The following is a 23435-nucleotide window of genomic DNA, read 5'->3' as shown; positions in this document are numbered from 1 at the left end:
GATTTTTTTTTTCTTCTCATGGCATCTTTTATGATAAAGTTAGCAAATCACTTGTTTCTAGAACTATAACTGTAAAAGTTCCTTCAACTTCTGGGTTGCCCTCTATTACCAAATGTATATGGGCTTCCATTCTACTATTATATCTCAATATCATTTTTTAATCCAGTCTCTCTTGCAATACCTTGAAGAAGCTGCTCAGTTGTGTCTAATACTTTGTTTGTTGGTCCACGTAATGTTTCCGTGATCTCGCTCCCCAAGGTATCACCAATATCTGCAAAGAAGGAAAGCATCAACACAAAGTTACTAACAGAAATATTTTTCCCACTGCCATTTGCCTGTAAAACCCCATGGCCATTTAAAATTTTTAGGATGGATGGACAGAAATGTGCAAATGTAAATATCTTTTTGCATATATTTTTTGATTTGACCATACCCATTTTTCCTTCACTTTACACATGGAACCCCCCCCAAAAGATGATATGATTCACATCACTCGGCCTAAAAAAGCTTGTGCACATATGCACTCAAAAATAACAATAAAAATTTATATCCCACCTTTATTTTGTACAACTCAAGGTAGTGTACACAACGCTTTGTCTATTTCTCTAGAATGCTCTGAAAATTCAGAGGTATCATCCTAATCTGGTTCTCTGTAATCATAGGATGCAGCGCAAAAATGATATTTCACAATTTGAGACATTTCTAATGTCATCGTGAATCTTTTTCTTTCTTTCACTAGAGATTGCATACGTCTTTTCCCCCAGAATTGTAGCCAAGGCATAAACTTACTCCACAAGCTCTCATTGACCTGATCCACTGGCACGTTACTAGACCTAATGATGTCATTAATCTCCTGTGGGAGAGATAAAATAAAATCCCATATGAACAAAACTAAAATCCTGAACTCGGGATTCATGGAAATTATGAGGAAAAATATAGGATGTCATATACAATTTGAACACAAGATTGTTAAAATATGTTTATTGTACCAAAAGGCCCTCCTATATATTTGTCAGATATAAAGTCATATATTGACTATCTGTATATAGATTCAGTTGGCAAAGTTGCTGGAACCATCAGAATTGTTGAACCAAAGAATCATTATATATAAACATCAAAGACTGAAATACAGTCACATACAAAATAGGTCCTATATTGCCCTGTTGAAGATCTTAGTGGATTACTTCTAAGGAACTGTCTTATGTGCTTTTTGTCACAGAGAAAAATAGGATACACAAAATAAATGCAATAATTGGTTTCTAGAGGTAAATAAATGAGGGAGGGAGAGAGGGAGAGAGAGAGAAAGAGATGGAGCTAATTTGGAAAATAGTGTAGAAATATCCATTAGTATAGGATACAGCAGCTACATAAATAATTGGAATGGGCATTATGATCATATGTTTCCTGTGCTGGCTCATTTCAAGTAAAAAGAGTTGATACCAACCAATAAAGTCCTTCACAACTTGGGGGCACAACTTCTGAAATGATGTACCTTTCTGTGAACTGCTAATTGTGCATTACAGTCATCTTTAGGAGTCCTGCTCTAAATGCCCTCCTGTCCTGAAGTATGGAGCACAACCATCTGAGTGACAGCTCTCCAATTTTGGCATGGTCTCGTTCAGGGCTTTTTTTCTCATAGACCGCTCAGAATGGAGTTCCGGCACCTTTTTTGGATGGAACCTTGTAGGGTAGGCAAGGCAGGTTGTATGACATGTGTGAGTTCCGGCACCTTTTTCTTTTACAAAAAAAAGCACTGGTCTCATTGGAGCTAAAGCTTGACAACCACTTTTTTGATACTAAAAACCAAGACTTTTTTTTAAAAAAAAATTCTAAGGCCTTTTTTTGTTTTTGCCATAAAGTGGTCATGTTAATTGATTCTTAAGATGATCTAACTGTTACTTTTTATAAGTCATTTTCACTAGATGTTTTATGCTGCTTTTTATATATTCAGATATTATTGACATTTTTAGGATATTTGGATTTATATTGTCTTATAAAAACCATTATGAAAGAAAGCATATAAATCAACCACAGTGACAAACTGCTACCCAAAAGTAATTTTAGTTCCAGTGAAAAGGAACCAGAGCACAGATATTCCAAGATTCTATTCTACAATCCTTTCTTGCCAAATCCCCTTTTTGCTAATCTTGCCATGTCCTTGGTTGCTAACGGTTAAAAAACATTCGTGGGTTTAGACACTTTTCTGATTTTTGCAAAGATTTCTTGGAACCATTGTTCTACAAAAGCAATTCTCAGAAGTACAGGTAGTCCTTGACTTACAACCACAATTGAGCCCAAAATTTATATTGCTAAGTGAGAAATTTGTTAAGTGATTTTTGCCCCATTTTTCTTGCCACATTTGTTAAATGAATCACTGCAGTTGTTAAGTTAGTAACACGGTAGTTAAGTGAATCTGGCTTCCCCATTGATTCTGCTTGTCAGAAGGTCGCAAAAAGGATCATGTGACCTTGGGACAATGCAACCGTCATAAATCTGAGTCAGTTGTCAAGCATCTGAATTTTGCTCGTGACAGTGAGGATGCTGCAATGGTCATAAGTGTGAAAAATGGTCATAAGTCACATTTTTCAGTGCCATTGTAACTTTGAATAGTTACTAAACAAACTATTGTAAGTCGAGAACTACCTGTATACAGTATGACATGATACAGTGGTCCAAGCAGAGCTGCCTTTGAAGGGAACTGCTACGGAAACAATGTTGTTGGTAAAAATCTAAATCAAAATCATTTTAAACATTTTTCTGTTAACAGCAATTATTGCTTGCTCCTTCGGCTATTCTGAAAATCATTACATTTTACTGCTTCTAACTTTAACTTTAATTGGTTATGGGCCATAATAGAAGGCACAGATAGATTGGATGAAAATGCAATGTCATCAGCAACAATAATGAACATTGACATATCTCTTTGATTTACTTAAGAGTTTTACTTTATGTTCTAGCCTTTTGCTAGGATATGGAAAAGCTTTAGACTGTTACCCTGTTTCTTTGGTGCGATCTTCCCCAGTATTAACAGGATCTAATGTTTATTTGCCAGCAGGCAATGGATAAGTAATTTAGTACAGGCACTGAAGTACTAAAACTATAGATAGAAAATAGTAACGTGCTGGTGGGTTAAAAGGAGCCAACCAATTTTCTCAAGAGAAGTAGAAGAAATGCTACAGAATGGAAGCAATGGAATGGAATGGAAGCAAAGATATTTTGGTGGAACACAGAGCAAGCCACATGGCAACTGGGACTGATAAAGAGTAAGGTATGAAAAAAACAGGATAAGATAGAGGGGTCACATTTACCTCAGGTATAGAATTCAGATAAACATTCAGGTTGCTCACTGTATTGTTGAAAATGACAAAACCTCTCTCTAGACCCTGGGATATACGTTGATTGCTGACATAGGCACATATATCTCCAGCCCTTTAGCAGAAGAAGTAAAAATAAAAGAACAAAGTTGTGAAGGGCAACTAAGTAACATCATTCAGTAGGCTGCAAACATAGCAATATGTTGAGGTCTCATCCAACTGATGTAAGATATAAATGCAATACACAAATAAAATTTATTTGGACATTGATGTTGTGTTAAGTATTTGAAAAGCTATGGGGATACAGCTCATGTAAAATATTTAGATTAAAATGAGTTGAATTTTTCTACCTTTGCATGAAGTATGAAGCCACCAATTCTGCCCTAACATTATCTATGAAGTAGTTTATTATGTTCAACAATACATGGTTTAAAAAGATACCTAAGCATTATGTGTGAAGCTAAACATAATATAAGGAAAAAATAAGTATGGCTCAGAGCCAGCACTTAATGCCTTTTGTTCTTTCTAATATTACAGAATCATAGTGTGATTTCAGCTGGTTATCCCTAGTTATGTGATTTGTCAACCTAATTTTATATTCTGTGGCACCTTCTCCCTCTAACCCCATCAACACACTTGTGGTTAATTATGCCACGCACAATATCTTTGTAATCCTGCCTGCATTAACAAAAATACATTATGGCTAACTTTGATCTTTGTGTCCTTCTGGGAATAGTATAGAAACAAATTATATAGTAAGGGTTCTCCAATGCGTGGGAATTTCTGTAAGGAAAAATAAGGGTGTGTGTGCAATCCACACATGCTCAAGGGCATATTTAGAATTTAACAATGTGCTTGCTTCTGAAAAAAAATTGCTGAGGGGAGTTTTGGCAAAATCAAGCATTACCAGGAATATTCCAGGCTATCACATGTTTGCACTCTTTGGCCATAGAGCAACCTCGTAACTGTTTAGTCCCACCCAGTGGAATCTACTCCCCCACCATGGCCATTTCCTTTACAACTTCCCTTCTTGGCCCATCCCATCCTAGGCCCAACTTACAGGAAACCATTCCCCAAGTACAAACAATCCTGACAGACTTGCCAAGGAGACAAAAGAACTGGCTCACATCTCAGTTAACTCTGTCCTTCAGCCACTGTGCATATTATATTAGGAACATCTGCTGTGTTAGTACAGTACCTATCCATAAAAATCAAGAAATCTGATTTCAGTGTTTCCAGAGGACTGATCACATTAGCCTCTTGCTGCCAAATCAACAAGAAGCATCTTAAAAGCGTAATCAATTTATTGCAACTTCATCTTTCATGGATCACTGTCCACTTCAGGACATACAACTATAAACTTTAAGGTGCTACCCAATTTTCTGTCAATGTAAACCAATCTAATGTAGAGGTGCAGGAGTAGCAACTTTAAACCAGAGGCTTATAAAGATAAGCAAAAGCCCACAGAATGGTCACATTCCCTCATGCTCGTTCTGTTATTTTTCATAGGATAAAACTTACAGAAGAACAGCAGTGATGCCCAGCAGAAAGCAAAAAAGAGTCCGTCTCTTGCAGGCAGTGTGCCTATTCTGCTTCTGGTACATGAAACCTCCACAATGTCCACAGCAGCGGCAGCAACAGAAATACAAGCCCACTAGAGGCACAAGGACAATGAACAGAAGACCAATGACAGTACAAACCAGGAAGCCCGTCTCATACTTGAGCATCTAGAGATGGAGGGAAGCAAGAGAGAGTTAACAGACTTAGCAATCTGTGGATGCTTGTCCATAATGCAGAGAGAAGGACAGAAAACTAAACAGGAGGTTGCCTTCAGGAGTGGGCATATTCTACTGGATTTATCTCAGATACCATTTTTACTGTCTCAAAAATAAAAATCACTAAACAGCAAGAATATTACTTCAAAGTCTCAATAGCAAAGGACAACGAGACCTCAGCATATCGAGTCTTAGACATCTTCACACTCTATTTACCTCTTTATACACTGTCTGGTTTTGAAGGAAATCTGGATGCATGATCATGTATGTCAGGAGATCTAGGGAAAAGCACAGAGAGGTTGACAGAAAATGCTATCGTTTATTTATTAACATCTATAGATAATCCGTAGGGACGTGGTGGCTCAGTGGGTTAGGATGCTGAGCTTGTCGATCAGAAGGTCGGCAGTTTGGTGGGTTGAATCCCGAGTGCCGCGTAGCAGAGTGAGCACCTGTTACTCGTCCCAGCTTCTGCCAACCTAGCAGTTCAAAAGCACGTAAAAAATGCAAGTAGAAAAATAGGGACCACTACGGTGGGAAGGTAACAGCGTTCCGTGTGCCTTTGGCGTCTAGTCATGCCAGCCACATGACCACGGAGATGTCCTCAGACAAGCGCTGGCTCTTTGGCTTTGAAACGGAGATGAGCACCGGCCCCTAGAATCAGAAACGACTAGCACACATGTGCAGGGGAACCTTTACCTTTATAGATAATCCAAAATCTGTAAAAAATTCCTATCTGGACTCTGGTTACCAGGCTGAAAATGTCATTTCTCCAGCTCCCTTTCTCCAAAGCCATTTTTACTGTTGCATATATGTATGGCAAATATAGTATTTTTAAAAGAGTGAAGACATTTTTCATTCAAGACAATTAAGTGAAAATAATGCCTAGAAGGATTTCAATATTTTGACTTTCCCCACATATTTCTGTGGGAAATCACTAACTTAAATGGCCAGAAAAGAAAAGGTTACAGTGGCATTGGATGTAGGAAGAATTCATGAACCTTTTTACCCATGGGCTTCTGGAAACTTTAGGGAGATACCAGCCTTCAAAATGCATAAAACCTTCCTCTTTAGTTCCAGGAACAGGAAATTTCAGGTAGCTGGATTTAATCCTATCACCCAAAGATTCCAGGTATTTCCTTTGGCACTGCTCTGCAAGCAGTATTCCCTCTCTGCCTCTAGGTGGTGTAATGCTACATGCTTTGCAAACATTCTCCATTTCAGAGGTTATCAGCTTGGAACCATAAGGAACAGACAGACAATGCAATGGAAAATAGCCATAACAAATATTCTACCAAGCTACTAAGCAAAGCAGTGCAAGTGAACACTATATGGGGATTGGATACAGCTACAAGGAAGTCAGCTGAAAATTAAAAGATTATAATATATCTGGGTCAGTAGAGGATCCAAATTCCATATAGCAATGAATGAACTGTTACCCTGCACCAGTGAAGATCCAACCCATCTGCAGATCTGAAAGTTCCCATTATTCTATCTAATCATGAGAAACTGGTAAAAAATGGCTCCATGACCAAACATTCTTTTTTTTTTCACCTTTTTTTCCTACCCACATGGCTGATAAATAACTCTTTAACATCAATCATCTTGTAACAATTTTGTACAACTTCAATAAAGGTGCCTTTATGAATTCTCATATTGGTTTTCCTAATGGTCAACACGTCTATAGCTTTTTAAACTAGAACAGTGATGAACAACTTTTTGATGGCTGAGGACCATATTTAAACTTGGGAAGAGATTAATAGATGTTAACAATGCAAATCATCAGTATTGAGCTGTTCAGCTTGTGGACTGCTGTCAGGACCCACCCCAATCCACATCTTAGGAAAATAAAGAACTCTTGGAGCCAGGGCTTGTCCAAAAGGAGGTTTTACTAGGATGTGATCAGTTGTGGAAATACAAGACAGGATCTGGCATTGTGTTACAACTTGATACTTTATAAAAAGTTCCCGGTTCAGCCCCCTCCCCTCAAAACCCATTTGGTCAGACCCACATCAATTAAACTTCGGTGTCAACCCTTTTGTGGGAAAGAGGGAACTTCCCATGTCTTTATGATTATTGCCTCCTTCCTTTTCAGGTTCAAATGGAGATACAAACCAGATCCCCCCTCCCTTCCCTTCCTTTGTTGTCCTAAGATCAAAAGGGTTTTCCCTGGTCTTTGAATGCAGTCTCCGGCCAGGCTGAATAAACACCTTCTCCTCTCCCCCTCAGAGAAATGGCAGAATCCAGGGAAGGCACCGTATTTTAAACATACATTTATGAATGCGATATAAATGGATTCTGACAGCTGCTCTAAGAGTTTTGCAGTAGACCTTTATTTTTTTAAAGCTATATTAAGGCAGTTTTATGACCTACACCAGAGGGGTAGGCAACCTTGGCTTTTTTATGCTGACTCAGGAATTCTGGGAGTTGAAGTCCATGAGTCATAAAACAGCCAAGGTTGCCTACACCTGACCTACACTATAGAGTTCATATGTTTTATGACCAAAATGGCAGCTGGCCCCAGTACTAATTTTCAAATATTATCTGAATGGCCTTGGGAAAAGGATGTAATTCACCCTTAAGTTAAAAGAAAAGTGCTTATCATAAGTATGGTTTTTGCTTGTTAAAATATATGATTTAATCTGAAGTAAACATTTAACATAGGGACACGGTGGCTCAATAGGGACGCGGTGGCTCAGTGGGTTAGGACGCTGAGCTTGTCGATCAGAAGGTCGGCAGTTTGGCGGGTCAAATCCCGAGTGCCATGTAGCAGAGTGAGCACCTGTTACTCGTCCCAGCTTCTGCCAACCTAGCAGTTCGAAAGCACGTAAAAATGCAAGTAGAAAAATAGGGACCGCCCCGGTGGGAAGGTAACAGCGTTCCGTGCGCCTTTGGCGTCTAGTCATGCCGGCCACATGACCACGGAGACGTCCTCGGACAAGCGCTGGCTCTTCGGCTTTGAAACGGAGATGAGCACCGGCCCCTAGAGTTGGAAACGACTAGCATGCATGTGCGGAGGAACCTTTACCTTTACCTTTAAACATTTAACACAAAAATACCCAGGATTCAGCAAGAATATTCAAGAGAATATAATAATAATAATAAGTTGCAAGGGACCTTGGAGGTCATCTAGTCCAACCCCCTGCTAAGGCAGGAAACCCTATACCATTTCAGACAAATGGCTGTCCAGTCTCTTCTTAAAAACTTCCAGTGTTGGAGCATTCACCACTTCTGGAGGCAGGTTGTTCCACTGATTAATTGTTCTAACTGTCAGGAAATTTCTCCTTAGTTCTAGGTTGCTTCTCTCCTTGACTAGTTTCCATCCATTGCTTCTTGTCCTGCTCTCAGGTGCTCTGGAGAACAGCCTGGCTCCCTCTTTTTTGTGGAAGCCCCTGAGATATTGGAACACTGCTTGTCACCCCTCACCCTTCTCTTCATTAAACTACACATACCCAATTCCAGCAACCGTTCCCTATATGTTTTAGCCTCCAGTCCCCCAATCATCTTTGTTGCTCTTCTCTGTACTCTTTCTAGAGTCTCGACATCTTTTTTACATCGTGGTGACCAAAACTGGATGCAGTATTCCAGGTGTGGCCTTACCAAGGCATTGTAAAGTGGTATTAGTACTTCACGTGATCTTGATTCTATTCCTCTGTTAATGCAGCCTAGCACTGTGTTGGCTTTTTTGGCAGCTGCAGCACACTGCTGGCTCATATTTAAGTGATTGTCCACTAGGACTCCGAGATCCCTCTCACAGTTACTACTATCGAGCAAGGTACCACCTATACTATACCTGTGCATTTGATTTTTTCCTGCCTAAATGCAGAACCTTACTTTTTTCACAATTGAATTTCATTTTGTTAGATAGTGCCCAGTGTTTGAGTCTGTCCAGATCCTCCTGTATCTTAAGCCTATCTTCTGGAGTATTGGCTATTGAATATGGGAGTGGCGCCATGGCCTAGAGGTGAAAATGCTTGCTTCCCACTTGAAAAGTTGTGAGTTCAATTCTAGGCAGTGGCAAATGTTTCTCTATCAAGGTGAAAAGGGGAAATATGTGCTGTGAACTCCGCATCAGGAAGGGCATCCGGCCGTAAATGCTCAGCTCCATTAGTCACTCCGACTCCACCCCAAAGCAAGGGATTAAAGGGTTGTAAAAAGAAAAAAAAGATGTAGCAATAGAATTAAATGGTTTTCAGGTTTGAAAACATATCTATCAGGCAGACTGATGCCTCAGCACATTTTATTTTCATAATTGTACACTGTGGCAGAATTGATGCTGCCATACTCCATCAAGAGACCTCATCTTGAAATATACCTTCTAAGCATCAAAATCTTTTTGAAGCTTTTGAACCCTCTTTCAGCTGTTTGCACTTCCAGTAAAACTCACTTTATTTGCATAAATATCTCCCTTGTTTACCCATAACAAACATTTTTGGTTTTGTTTCCTTTTAATGCATTATCTCGACTTCCCCTTGTGATCTTGATTTTCTTAATGCTACCTTGGGAACTGATCTCCTCTGAAAGACACTTTATATAACATATAAATAAATTTAACTGAATTAATTAGATTTAATTTAAATGACTTAGATTCAATATAAATTTAAATGAGTTAGATTTACTAAGATCTCCTGTGGCAAGTAAAAAAAGGCACTGAAGAAAGCACATAAGGTGTTTTACAGAGAATGAGGAATACCTTTTTTGTAAAAAGAAAAGCAGGCTTCTCATTTGCAAGAGTACAGTATGAATTTGGCAGACAACATTTTTGCTGGGACTGAAGCTCGTGTAGACTTTCCACAAGAGAGTTTGAGCACTGGGTCCTAAGCACTTAAGACAAATCAATAAAATAACGTTAAAAAGATAACTCTGCTTGAATGCAGGCTATATCCTACAGACGAAATCCAATGGTGGAGTGTAGTCTGGATTCCCGGGAGGGAGAGGCTGCATTCCAGATGACCAAGAAACAGTGAAGTTGAGATAGTTTGGTTGGGGGAAAGAGGATCAAGATAGCTGCCCCCCAGAAGTTTTCAGAGTATGTCTTTAATAATGCAAGTAGTTGCTTTAGTTTAGCAAGATTTCTGTATATAGGTAAGGAACGTTAAAGGAAACTGCTTACAGTGTAACTCTGCATGTCTTTCTTCCTTTTTTTTGAGCCTAACATCAAATTAAATATTGCTTTACCATAACATAGGATAGGATAGGAAAAGGGAAACACATTTTTTTTTTGTTCAAGGAACTTTTGTACAAAGATCTCTTAAATCCAGATACCTAAAGATATCCTGGCATCATCCTAGCAGACCATTGGAAATGGCTCTCGCTGCCTCCTAGGAAGACCACCAAGGCAATGTGAAGGATGCCAGTCTGGTTCCTTATAGAAGGCTGCTGTGAGCTTGCTTACCTTTAGCTCCTCCAAATAATTTCTACAGGGATATAGCTCTGCCAGTCTTTTGAAAATTAAAATGCCATTAGGCACTCTGTAGTTTCTCCTCTAGTCTAGAGGGTATCTCAGAGACTTCTAATTTTCTCCATATTTCTGTCAAAGTATAACATCAAAAGCCACCTTTAGATTTATCTAGGCAACGTAGAGGATTCCATTTGGGAGATTATTGTTATTTTTCTGTTAAATGATACAGAATTATATGCTGTCCTATATGCTAGCACTGTCCGGGCTGTACGTTCCTTATCATAACAGGGTTTGGATCTCGTAGCAGTTTGGATGAGGTTGGATAAGATTGGATAAGATGAGGTTGGAAAAGATTAAATATATTTTTGAGCAAAACTAATGAAACTTTGAAAAATTGAGATTATTTCAAGATGGTCATTTGAAGCAAGTAGTAACTGATGAAGAAGGAGAGTGCAAAACTTGGGTTGAAACTAAACATTAAGAAAACCAAGATCATGGCATCCGGCCCTCTCAATTCCTGGCAAATAGATGGGGAAGAAATGGAGGTAGTGACAGATTTTATTTTCCTGGGCTCCAAGATCACTGCAGATGGGGACTGTAGCCAAGAAATTAAAAGACGCTTGCTCCTGGGGAGGAAAGCCATGGCAAATCTAGACAGCACACTAAAAAGCAGAGACATCACCCTGTCAACAAAAGTGCGTATAGTCAAGGCTATGGTCTTCCCAGTTGCAATGTATGGCAGTGAAAGCTGGACCATACGAAAGGCTGAGCGCCAAAGAATTGATGCCTTTGAACTATGGTGCTGGAGAAGACTCCTGCGAGTCCCTTGGACTGCAAGGCGATCAAACCGGTCAGTCCTAGAGGAGATCAACCCTGACTGCTCTTTAGAAGGCCAGATCCTGAAGCTAAAACTCAAATACTTTGGCCACCTAATGAGAAGGAAGGACTCACTGGAGAAGAGCCTAATGCTGGGAAAGATTGAGGGCAATAGAAGAAGGGGACGACAGAGAATGAGGTGGCTGGATGGAGTCACTGAAGCAGTAGGCGTGAGCTTAAATGGACTCCAGAAGATGGTAGAGGACAGGAAGGCCTGGAGGAACATTGTCCATAGGGTCGCGATGGGCCGGACACGACTTCGCAACTAACAACAACAACAAGTAACTGATTCAGTTGGGTAACTTGTGGAACTTCAAAAAATTGATTTGTGGCCAAAGTCAACTTATATACCCACATTGATCTAAGATACCTGCCATTGGAGGGTAAATTCTTAATAAATTTCTGGTGGTTTTACTCACTTCTTATGGAAGTGAAAAGTCCCAGTAATGGTAGCTGATCATTCTCAAAATGAAAAGTTACTCTGCAATTTTTGCAATGAGGTATATAGCCACTAGAGTTAGATGTAGAGAATAATGAGGGTGGCCCTGAGGAAAAGAGGGAAGTAACATTACCAGAGATGAGAATGAAAATACAGTTAAAGTCCCGAACATGTAGAAAGTATGTGCAATGTCTCAGACATTTCCCTAATTCACACAGTTATAAAAGAAAGAAATAGAGGGAGCACAATTAAAAATGTTTATTTACTTACAGTTTATGAATAGACTGGATTAGACTAGACTAGACTAGACTAGACTAGACTAGACTAGACTAGACTAGACTAGACTAGACTAGACTAGACTAGACTAGAATAGAATAGAATAGAATAGAATAGAATAGAATAGAATAGAATAGAATAGAATTTCTTTATTGGCCAAGTGTGATTGGGCACACAAAGAATTTGTCTCCGGTGCATAAGCTCTCAGTGTACATACAAACAACAAAGTGATAAGTGCTTTTTTTATAAAGAAAAAAGAAAAAAAAGAAAAAAAGGTGCCAGAACTCACACACGTCATACAACCTGCCTTGCCTACCCTACAAGGTTCCATCCAAAAAAGGTGCCAGAACTCCGTTCTGGGTGTTCTATGACAAATAAAGCCCTGGTCATATATCATATTTACAATCATTAAAAGATACAAGAAGTGATAAATCATAGAAACCAATAGGAAAAGGTAGTAGGAGAGATGAGAAAGATGAGAAGATGAGAAGGATAATATCAATACAGCCTACTACATAGGTATATATCTTTAGGCCTAAAACAGTGCGCTGTGGGAATTAGGTGTTCAGCAGAGCAATGGCACGGGGGGGGGACTATTTTTGTCTCTCATTGTTTTGTTCAGTTAACAAAGCTGTCTTGAGTTACTTATCAAAACAATAAAGAGGGAAGACTTTATTGTTAGTCCTAGTACAGTATGTACAATATCAGGGGAAGTTATAGTATGCTGGTAGCTCTGACCAGACTATCACTCAGGGGATATTCTACTCAAAGAGATCACAACATTGAAAAAGCCAAAGGATTCCCCTCCTAAATTCTAGAAACAAAGGTAATAATAGAATATTGTAGTCTAATGGAAGATACAATGTTCAGGTGACAGCATATTCGATAAAGATATGGCTCCTGTGCATGAAGAAGAAACAGGATGTATGGATCATGACAATAAAAACCAGAAAGTGTTAGGGAAGAAACCTTGCCTCTCTTCATTCAGAATCTAGCTGAAGCAGCTTCTTCCTGCTGTGCTCTGTATTGGGAGAGCTCATCTGCTAACTGAATTTCTGTTTCTGATACATAGGATACTGAACTGATGTAGGCTTTGGTTCACTTAATAGAATTAGTAGGAACAAGTCAAGGACTGATCATTCCTGGTCAGTAGTAGAATATGGACAAACTTCTCATCAATTAAAATGCTTTCTTTTATAGGCCATCCAGGGAATGAATGCAGAAAAGAAACTGCCTTTACGCTTATTCAAAATGTATTTGGCTAAGGAGGATTACTGGCTTAGCAGTATAGCAGGGATAACTTAGCAGAGATAGTTTAGCAGGATAACAGGGATAAATTAGCAGGATAATTAATCCTGGCTTAACTCTAGATAACTGTCTTCACTGTTTCATTTATATTTAAGGAAATGAATTCACATAATGGTTGACATATTTTCATTGGTCCATGTCATGCTATCCTGTAACTGTTATAGAGATTGTAGAGATTCTCAGAGAGAATCATTATTTAAGACATTACTTGATTATCTGGATGCATTTTATGTTTAATATCTCTTATTAAAGTCTAAAATAACATATTCTGTGGTTAAATTTGCATTATTGCAATTCAAAACTTGCAAGCGATTAGTCGAGCTGTAGATTAGGTAGATAGACAAATTTTACAGACACAGTAATAATTTATTTCTAGTCCTTATTTGTTATTTATTTTGTATCCTACCTTTATTATTTTTACAAATAATTCAAGGCAGCGAACATATCCAACACAGCAATTACCATTAAAAATCGGTATTTCCTTAAGTGAAAACAGGATGAATTACTTATCTTAGTAAAAAAGTGAACAGACCTCTAAACTGACCTTCATTAAACGTTCAAATCTTCAAGACATTATATTCCATACCCCATCCCAACAGTGGAAAATTTGGAATAAATTAAGCAAACTTTAGATATGGCACAATGGCATGATTTAAAACTAGATGCACTGTTACATTAGTCTATAATCTACAGAATTACATTTAAGAAAGGAAAACAAAAAATCCAAATGTACAAGCTAGAGAAACTGGTTAAACTTCAGTATTATCAAACTTGTATTATCTTACTGGAATGTGATTCATATATGAGTCAACTGAGTGACCTTATAAAAAAGGAGATGTAGGAAGAAACAGTAAATTAAAATACTGAGCTATAATTCACACTCATTTTTCATAAGGCAGAATTTTCAAAGAAAAAGAAACACTCCAAAGGGTTAAATTTAAGCCTTAGGAGAAAAACCTGCTGGGTTTGATTTAATTCATAGGCCTAAACAATGGCAACTAGAAAAACAACAGAAAGCTTTAAAAACTCACATTCTAAAAGATAATGAAAAGCCATGTACAGTACTGTGTACAAATTATCCAAACATACATTGAGCACTAATAGGTCAGGGGACATGATTCTAAAATGAATTGGAAAGTTTTATAACATAGAATGTTGATAATTGGAGACCCTGCTAAGAGTCCTCTGAAAAGACACCACTCTTTCTTTGTCGTGTCACTTTTGTATCTCTTTTCCCATCTTAATATGCTGCTTTCCCTCCACCTACTCTAACTAATAGCTTTATTCTGCATTTGGAAACAAGCTGCCTGGAGATTAAACAAAAAAAAATTAATGATTGACTGAAACTGGAAAAGCTCCTTTACAATAAATAGAAATGTTGGTACTCAAGCCTTTAATGGAAAACACAGCAGCTGCCAAAGTGTAAAATGGACTTCAAAACAATCTTCATATCACCCTCAGCTCTCCACAGCCTATAAAACTACCTCCCTTTCCAAGGATGGTGGGGGGAAAACCCTCACATTTCCTTATGGCAAAACAGCTAAGAAAGGGTTGGATTCTGTCAATTATGTGGCCTTGTCGATTAGAATGCCTAGGTCCAGTGCTTCACAACAAATCTGCCCATGGAATCATTTTAGGATTATGTAAAAATGTCAATAGAAACAACAGAAACAGGAAAAGCCACCATAGATATATTTTACTTGACACCTGATACCCGAGAAAACCTAGCATTCTTAAGAATAAAAGAACTGGTGCCTTCATGGAAAGATAACTGTTAAATACAAGAAACACAGTTCCTCAATACACCTGTTGACCTTAGATTCATTTTTTCAACGTATAATATAAACTAACAGTATATACTTCTTAAATAGCTGTTTGCTATTTAGTAGTTAAAGAGAAGTAATAAAACAGAGAGTCTACCAAGTAAGAGGGGAATAGATGGATATTCTTCAAAGCAAAATATTGCACCAAGTGGACATTTAATGTTACTTATATCTAACTAATTTGTAGTTTCATATTCAATGACTGAAGGTCCAGAAAAACAGCAATTAGAAGACTCTCAACTTTCATTAGCTATTATTCTCAACCCCTTTAAGCTGCAACAGACTAAACACATGTGTTTAAAGAACTATCACTAGTCTTAAAAAAGAGAAAGAACCAATAACTTTCAGGAAGGCCACAAGGATTAGATTATCCAGTTGTATACAATCTGAATATGACTCAACATGCAACACTATTGTCAAAAGGATCTTAACATTTTGAGTTGCATCACAAGAAGCATTATATTCAAGATAAGAAATCGCAGCCTCAGAGCTTGCCTCATTATTCTAAAGAAAGAAGCAGTGTCCTTGGGGTCAAACTGAGACAGCCACTAGCATACTATTTAATCATGTTTCTGTCCTATGCTTGTATACAGTGGAGGGTGTATATGCTTCAACTGAGCTTCAGTTCAATCTGGATAGAAAACAACTTGACTGTAGTTAAGTGTGCTGTAGTTACTAGTACATTTCAGGTTAAGAATCTGAATGAATACCTTCCTGGCTGCCTTAGAACTCAGGGCTAGTTCAAAGCACAGACTTTGGGCTACTATGTGAAAGGAGACACTGCAAACCCATCTATCCAAGTTTTGAAAAGATATATATCAAGAGTGAGCGCCTGTTACTCGTCCCAGCTTCTGCCAACCTAGCAGTTCGAAAGCACGTAAAAATGCAAGTAGAAAAATAGGGACCACTACGGTGGGAAGGTAACAGCGTTCCGTGCGCCTTCGGCGTCTAGTCATGCCGGCCACATGACCACGGAGACGTCCTCGGACAAGCGCTGGCTCTTTGGCTTTGAAACGGAGATGAGCACCGGCCCCTAGAGTCGGAAACGACTAGCACGCATGTGCGGGGGAACCTTTACCTTTACCTTTTTATATCAAGTTTCTAATTTATTTTGAAACACTGTTCAAAGAGTGGCGCTTGTTATTTAAACCTTGTGCAGACACAATTTGTAAAAAAAAATCTTATCCCATGTTAATCTTTTCAGGGACCTGAAATATCTGATCCAAGGGAAAGGATAGGCTACAGGTATTTCCTGCTTTGGGCCTTGCCTGGAACTCTCCAGTGTATCAGATACAGACTGTTATTTCTTTCAGGTGTTTAACCCTGGAATATTTTTAGTAGATATATTTAGTAGATATATATTCATTCTGCTTTCTATTAAAATATCCTATTAAAATGTTGAAAGTACCACAGAAATATTTTTTAAGGAAAGAAAGAAGACACAACTTCCTCCAGCTTATTCAGTAGTGGTCAATCTCTTGGTCTTCACTTCTGAAATCAAAGCCATGAGGAAGAAAAAAGGGCTGGGAAGCCAACCCTGATAAAATAGCCCAGAAAAGGCTGTAGCTCCTTCTCTCCACCCCCACCCTATTTTTCCCTATTAAAACACAATCCTGCTGCATGTCAGCAGTGGCAGAATTAAATGAACAGAGCTTTGCTCTTGCACTTACACTTGCATTCAGCCATAATATTGGAGATTTCAGAAGACTGCTCTAAGATAGTTCATATACTTATTGCTCTTTTAATTGACTCGAGTAATGAAAAGGAGAATTTTCTGATTCCGATTCTAGATTTTTTTAAATCCCATCTTTATTATTTTTATAAACATCTCGAGACAGCAAATGTTCTAATACTCCTTTCTTCTCCTATTTTCTGCACAATAACAGTCCTATGAGGTGAGTCGAGCTGAGAAAGGGACTGACTGGCCCAAAGTCACCCAGCTGGCTTTCATGCCTAAGGCAGGGCTTATTTTAAATTAAGTGTTGTGCAATTAAATTACAAATTGTGTACATTTCTGGATAACTGCACCATTTAACACTTTTGAAGTCTTCCACAGAAGTTTCATCTGAAGTTTTGACACAATTTATTGGAAAACAGCATTAATCATATAACCAAAATTGCATGAAGACAAATGGAAGGTTTTGTGGATGTCCTTCCTGGACTAGCTATGGACAGAAAGTTCTTGGAAACAAGAAAAAAACTTGTGGGTTTTTTCGTTCTACTCCATGGAGAGCCTATAGGTGTTTCGTCCTTCACATTCAGACTATGAATTCAGTGTGTAGCTAGCATCTGCCCATAATTCAAGCAGATCTTTTGCTTCTGTTCTGTTCTCTTTTTCAAGTGACTGCACAATTGTCAGATCAAATGCTTTACACAAGATTCTTTGCACTTTAAAAAATCTGAGAAGAGTTGATTGACACTGGAGCTAGACCAGAAAGAGAAAGCATTTTCTAACTGGCATAAAGAAAAATCTATTTGTAAATAGCCTATTTTTACTGTAAACTGGAAAAACAGGTTATCCCAAGTTCTGATCAAGGAGGAAGACATATATGTAAAATGCCACAGACAGTTCTACTATATAGTTGTCCATTTCTTAGGGGGTTTGGAAAGCTAAATTTATGTGTGGAGTCATGTTACAGTTTCAATGCTTTAATATGCATTAGAAATATTTGACTCCCCAAACTCAGGTTTCATAGCTATCAGAAACTGGAATTGTGGTGGCAAAACACCAGAAGACAACAGTGAATTTTTTTTCAGGTGTTTTTAATTGAGAAAAAGGAAAATGAATACACATCTTTCACATTTAAAAATATATTACAAAATATTCTAAAAATGAATGTTTCTTGGGAGAACCAATCTCATCCATTCAGACTATTGCCACCCACTGAAGGCTGCAGCTGTATTTTATTTCTAATGAAAAACAGGTTTGGCCCAGAACTGCTTTTCATTAATAATGTTCATTAAAATCTTCTCTTCAAAAGAAAAATATTAAAATTGTATAGCAAATTACTGAAGAACATGAATCTTACCGATGACAAGGGGATGAATTAAAACTTTTTGAAAATTAATACTATTTTTTCTGAACAAAATTGTAGCATTCAATGATTTTTCAATTAATATGGGCATTTTCCAAAGGTTAGCTCATCTTTTTCAATATATGAAGAAAGAAATATTGTGAAGTAAATAAATGTACCATAGAAAAATAGTAGATGGTATTTACCTATCAGGCTCAAGTATACAGATTGACAAACCCCTCCCAACACCCTTATTATTATACTGTCCAGAATTTCAATGCCAGGTAAACCTGGTGCAATAAATCAACACCTTTCTCATTTCAGAATGATAGGTAAAGGTAAAGGTGCTAGTCGTTTCCAACTCTAGGGGCCGGTGCTCATCTCCGTTTCAAAGCCGAAGAGCCAGCACTTGTCCGAGGACATCTTCGTGGTCATGTGGCCGGCACGGAAGGCGCACGGAACGCTGTTACCTTCCCACCGTAGTGGTCCCTATTTTTCTACTTGCATTTTTACGTGCTTTCGAACTGCTAGGTTGATCAGAATGATAGCACTGAGTATTTTTTTTCCAGTACTGCTTTATTAAGACGGTTAAACTGGCTCTCTGCAGAGTGCCATAGCAAACGCACTGCCATTTGCCTATTAGCCAGCATCAACCTTGATATTCAAATAGTTAACACTTTCCTAAGAATTCTCAAATTAAATGTGTGTCCTTCACAACATTTAATCTGAGAAGTCCACAAAATAAGAAAAATAAGGGCTGAACAAGTTTTATCAAAAACCCAATGGCATTCTGTACTAAAGTGGATGTTGATGATATGAAAAGTACTTCTTGAATCATTATGATTCTTACCTTTTGGGAAACTGTTGGGTTGCACGAGTCCCAGGTAACCATGCACCATACTGAACAGGCCTTGTAAGTTATCTTGTGAGTTACTGGGTGGTTGGTAATAGGTGGGTTGTGTGAGGTTTTGAAGAGGCATCTTCAGAGAGTGAATAGGCAGCACAGTTCCAAATCCTAGACAAGTTGGAAAGACTTTGCGGATCTTCAGGAATTTGTTTCCTTCACAGGAATCTCTATCCAATGCTGCTCTGCAAGCACTTTCCCACGATACTCTTTGAAGCTTCCTCTGACAAGCCCTGGAAACCTAGTTGATGATAAAACAGGAGTGTGCTATAAAGTATGTATAGCCCAGCAACCAACCATAAAAAGTCAGATGAAATATCAAATATCATCTGCTTCCTTATGAGGAAAAAAAATAGGATAAGGGAAGTGGTTAATGTGGATTTTTTGGCCAGGGGACATTCAACTTCCAGTGCTCAGATAATAGAAGGGAGGGTTGAAAGCTCAAAAGCCCCTCACCCAGTTCTCCCCAAATCAAGTCATAAATATATAAGAACAGTCTGGAAAAATCAGACAAAAACCTTGTATTGTTTCTCACAATGGCCATTCAGACATCTCTTGGGGGCTAGAAGGAAAACATAGAGACATGTTTCTTCTGCTCCCTAGGAGACAAGTTATCCTAGGGAGCAGGAGAAACCAGAGTAACACTGACAGGTTTTGACAGATCTGTCCTCATTAAATTTACCAAGTCACTTTTCAAGACAATCCAAGTTAGTGGCCATCACCATGAACTCCATATTATAGCTATACATTACATGAAGAAGTACTGGGGTGAGGTGGAGTACTGTTCTAAATCTTCTTTGAATTAGTTTTATTGGATGATCACCGGTCCTAGTGTTTGAAGAGATGGTTTAAAAACCCTTCCCCCTGATGTATAATTTTTTTATGGCTCAGTCATGTTCCCAATCAATGCCTTCTTTTTTTCCTCAAACCTAAAGAATTTTTAGCCTTTTCTCAGAAGGAAAATATTGAAGCCCCCTCTACTCTACGTATACGCCTAAATATAGCAGCTTCCACAAAACATTAGGGAGCAGGAGTTCCTTTGCACTCCCCTTCATTTGAATACTTCCTATTATTTTTCCTTCTGCAGATCTGAGTCATCAACAGGACAGAGACATAAAGTATAGTGGTTACTCAAATGCCAGTATAAAATATGGCAGAGAAGGGCCCTTATTAGTAGGTCCATATTAGCAGATGGCAGACTTATTATTTAGTTGCTATGTTACAGTTAGAATGCAAAGATTATCCCACAATTCAACAAATATTGGGTCTTTGAAACACCTGTGTCATCTAGTAAAAGATCATCAGATTTATGAGACATAATCTTATAAACCCTATCCTTTAATACCTGCTTAACACAAGTACTCCAAGAGAGTACTTTCCTACTTTCACCTTTGGAAGGAGAGAACCCCATGTATTCCAGCGCTACTTTCAGAGATTAATGGGGGTTGGACATGAACCACGTCGCTCCGACTGAACATTCCATGCCCAGCCAGCCATCCTTAGCTCATGCTAACGGGGAAGGCTGGGGGGGGGGATACATCCTGTTCAATATTTGTCTGCCTTCCCGCCTTCTTCCGAAGTAAGACCCAGAGGAAAGTGCAGCCCCTGGCTACCTCAGCTTCCCACGCACCGTGTCCACGCACCTTTTTAAAAATAATTCCCAGCTTTATATCCAGACGCTTTTTCCTGCCTCTCCCTTCCCGGAGAAGAAATTAAGATGCCCCGGATGGGACGTGGGTCCAACTTTGCTGCCACGCGCCCAATTTTTTTTTTCCCAAAAGTTGCAGAGAAAAAGGAAAAAGACTCGCCACCTGGGAGGAGGTTGGCAGATGAGAAGGACCGGAAGGGGACCGCGGGCGCCGGAGGAGCCAGGGAGGAAAACAAAAAAAGGGGGGGCTTGGCGAGCCCTAGGCGTGCGCCTTTCCCAGGGTTTCTCCGCTTTGTGGCAGCGCCATAGAACCATTGTACTCAAGTCATTATTGAACTGCCCCACAGCTGCAAGTCTTCCCTGGATTAAGCAAACCGGGCTAGATGAAACGGCACTCCTGACCTCTCCACACAGAGATACGATAGATAAATAGTTGATAGATAGATGATAGATGTATAGACAGACAGACAGACGGATGATAGGAGAGAGAGAGAGAGAGAGAGAGCGCGCGCGGAGAAGGAGAGAGAGGGGTAGCGGCGAATCGCGCGGGTTCAATCCAGAGCAAGGCGCGCTGTTGCTCAGCTCCGATTTAGCCAGGCTACGAGAGGTTCCCGCCCCGCGATTCCCACCCTCGGTTTCCCCGGCCCTTGAGAGCAAGCGATCGCGCGCGCGATCGGTTAGTAAAATCTCAAGTTCCTAGATCTCACTTCTTTCTGCGGAAAATTCACAAGTCGGAGTAAGTGGGGAGGATGGAACCCCCCCCCCGCTTCCCTCCCCGTCGGAATAAACGAGGTTTAGCTCACTTAGCGCTGCAGCTCCGCGAACACTGGGGGGCGCCGCGCCTGCGAAAGGAGACCCAAATCTGTTAAGGAGGGTCGACGCGAATTCCCATCGCGGATTTGCCCTGTACAAGGTGGAGCTGGACACGCGAGATTAGTTTCGCTACCCTTGGGATTTTATCCAATCCCCGCCCGGCCCTTCCTTCTGCGCCCTCTCTTTCTGGGCGGCCTGGCCGTTCTCTGACCTCCAAAATGTGACTGGTCGACTCCACCTCAGCCCGGAGCCAACTGGAGACAGAGACGCTTAATGGTTGGTTTCCTTAACGACGTGAGCGTGGAGTCCGAAGCAACCACGACTCTTAGACTTTCCAAAGCCGGGAGTTTGGAAGCTCCCGAGAACTATTCGCTCCCATTTTCTCCGCAGCCCCCTGCACAGAAGAGTTCTCGTTGACTTGTTTTTCATGAGTGGTGCCTCTCGGGTTCCAAGGAAACAAATCTTAGAAAACTTTTTTTTTAAAAAACGTTTTCTTGGCGAGAGGGGTACGGCCAATGCAACATCCTCCTTTAGCAAACGGGACTTCAAAGGTTTCTCAACAAAAGTTGCTTCGCACTTCCTCTGTTGAAATTGCGCCCTGAAATTGCAAAGATAGCCTGTAGTTGGTATTTTTCAGTGTTAAATATCTCCAGTTGTTTTGTTGTTGTTGTTCTTTTTAAAAAAAAACCTAAAAGCAATCCAATTTTAAGCAGTATCTTTAAAATTCCTCAGAAAGATAAGACATGGTGTTAAAAGCATGGAATTCGTGGACCTGGAGGAAGAAACCAAAAGTGAGATAATTCTGAGAATATGAAATCCACCTAGTTACAATTTCCTTGGATTGGGAATAGAGAAATGACATTGAAACTGGACACCCAGATAAGGTGATAGGATGTTTGAAGTTGTGTCCTGGGTTGAATCTAGAGCAGCTGAAATGAGGAAAAAATATTGCTAGCCTCATGTTTGTTTGTTCTTCCTATTTCTTAACTGCCCATCTCCCTCAGAGGTGTTGCCCTGAGATATTTTCCTAAAATGGACTTAAAATTTTTCTTACAGCCAACATATCTTATTTTGGTTCTTCTGTGATTTGGAGAGGTTCTTGGAGCTGTCTCATAGTGGTTAACTTCCACATAGGATTGTCCAAAAATAAATTGGGCTCTTGCAAGAAGGGTCTTCTATATGTGACATCAATTCAAAAGTGAAAAAGACTTTAGAATAATTAACAAGGACTGAATCTGCAGAAGACACTGAATTGCAAGCTAGCTAATTATATTTTAGCCTATCATGTCAAACAAACATAAAAAAGTGGTTTGGGAAACTAATTCTTTTAAAGATACATAAGCCTATCAGCCACATACAAATACTGATTCTTTAGCAACCTTGCTAATTGCCACTGCCAGGACTTAACACTTTCTAATATGTGGCTTTGGAGGTGAGGGCTCTGCATATATGCTGCTCTCATGGAGCTGTTTTCTAAAAAAAATCAGTTACAGGTGAATGTACTGATGTAGGATTCAAAAACACTAATTTGGCCCGTACCTGGTTCCATAGACGTTCACAGATTTTGATTTACCAGTGAAGGTGGATTTAAGATGGAAATCAGATGCTAAATATTATGAGGTAAATGTAATAAGGCCACTGCTACCTGCCAAGGAAAGTCCAGAGAGATAATTTTGTTCATGAATACAGAGGGACAATCCCCAGAAAATCTGGTGAGAAATCAATACAGGTAGTCCTTGACTTACAACCACAATTGTAAGTGGTTGTTGTGGCTAAGTGAGACAGTTGTTAAGTGAGTTTTGCCTCATTTTATCGCCTTTCTTACAACCGTTAAGTAAATCACTGCA

At 39.3% G+C, this 23435-nt stretch overlaps 1 protein-coding gene across 2 annotated transcripts in view; it reads right to left on the bottom strand.

Annotated features, from left to right (window-relative positions):
• Nucleotides 1-21825, bottom strand: part of LOC308668414 (prominin-1-A-like) — a 43595-nt gene extending 21770 nt beyond the window's left edge. Inside the window, exons 1-8 of one of the 2 annotated variants that reach the window (XM_081328293.1) lie at nucleotides 21800-21825; nucleotides 21579-21617; nucleotides 19074-19368; nucleotides 5306-5367; nucleotides 4836-5041; nucleotides 3309-3429; nucleotides 790-853; nucleotides 182-271 (exon numbers count right to left, since the gene is read on the bottom strand). In XM_081328293.1, the coding sequence (XP_081184419.1) occupies nucleotides 182-271; nucleotides 790-853; nucleotides 3309-3429; nucleotides 4836-5041; nucleotides 5306-5367; nucleotides 19074-19203 (673 nt within the window). In that variant the 5' untranslated portion in view covers nucleotides 19204-19368; nucleotides 21579-21617; nucleotides 21800-21825. Of the gene's footprint in view, nucleotides 1-181; nucleotides 272-789; nucleotides 854-3308; nucleotides 3430-4835; nucleotides 5042-5305; nucleotides 5368-19073; nucleotides 19369-20770; nucleotides 21040-21578; nucleotides 21618-21799 lie in introns of those variants that run through there. The other variant, XM_081328292.1, reaches the window with a different exon arrangement.
• Nucleotides 21826-23435: the final 1610 nt, after the last annotated feature.

Source organism: Vipera berus, assembly GCF_964194415.1.
Source record: "Vipera berus genome assembly, chromosome: 5".
Lineage (NCBI taxonomy): Eukaryota > Metazoa > Chordata > Lepidosauria > Squamata > Viperidae > Vipera > Vipera berus.
This window is presented reverse-complemented; position numbering and strand designations above follow the sequence as displayed.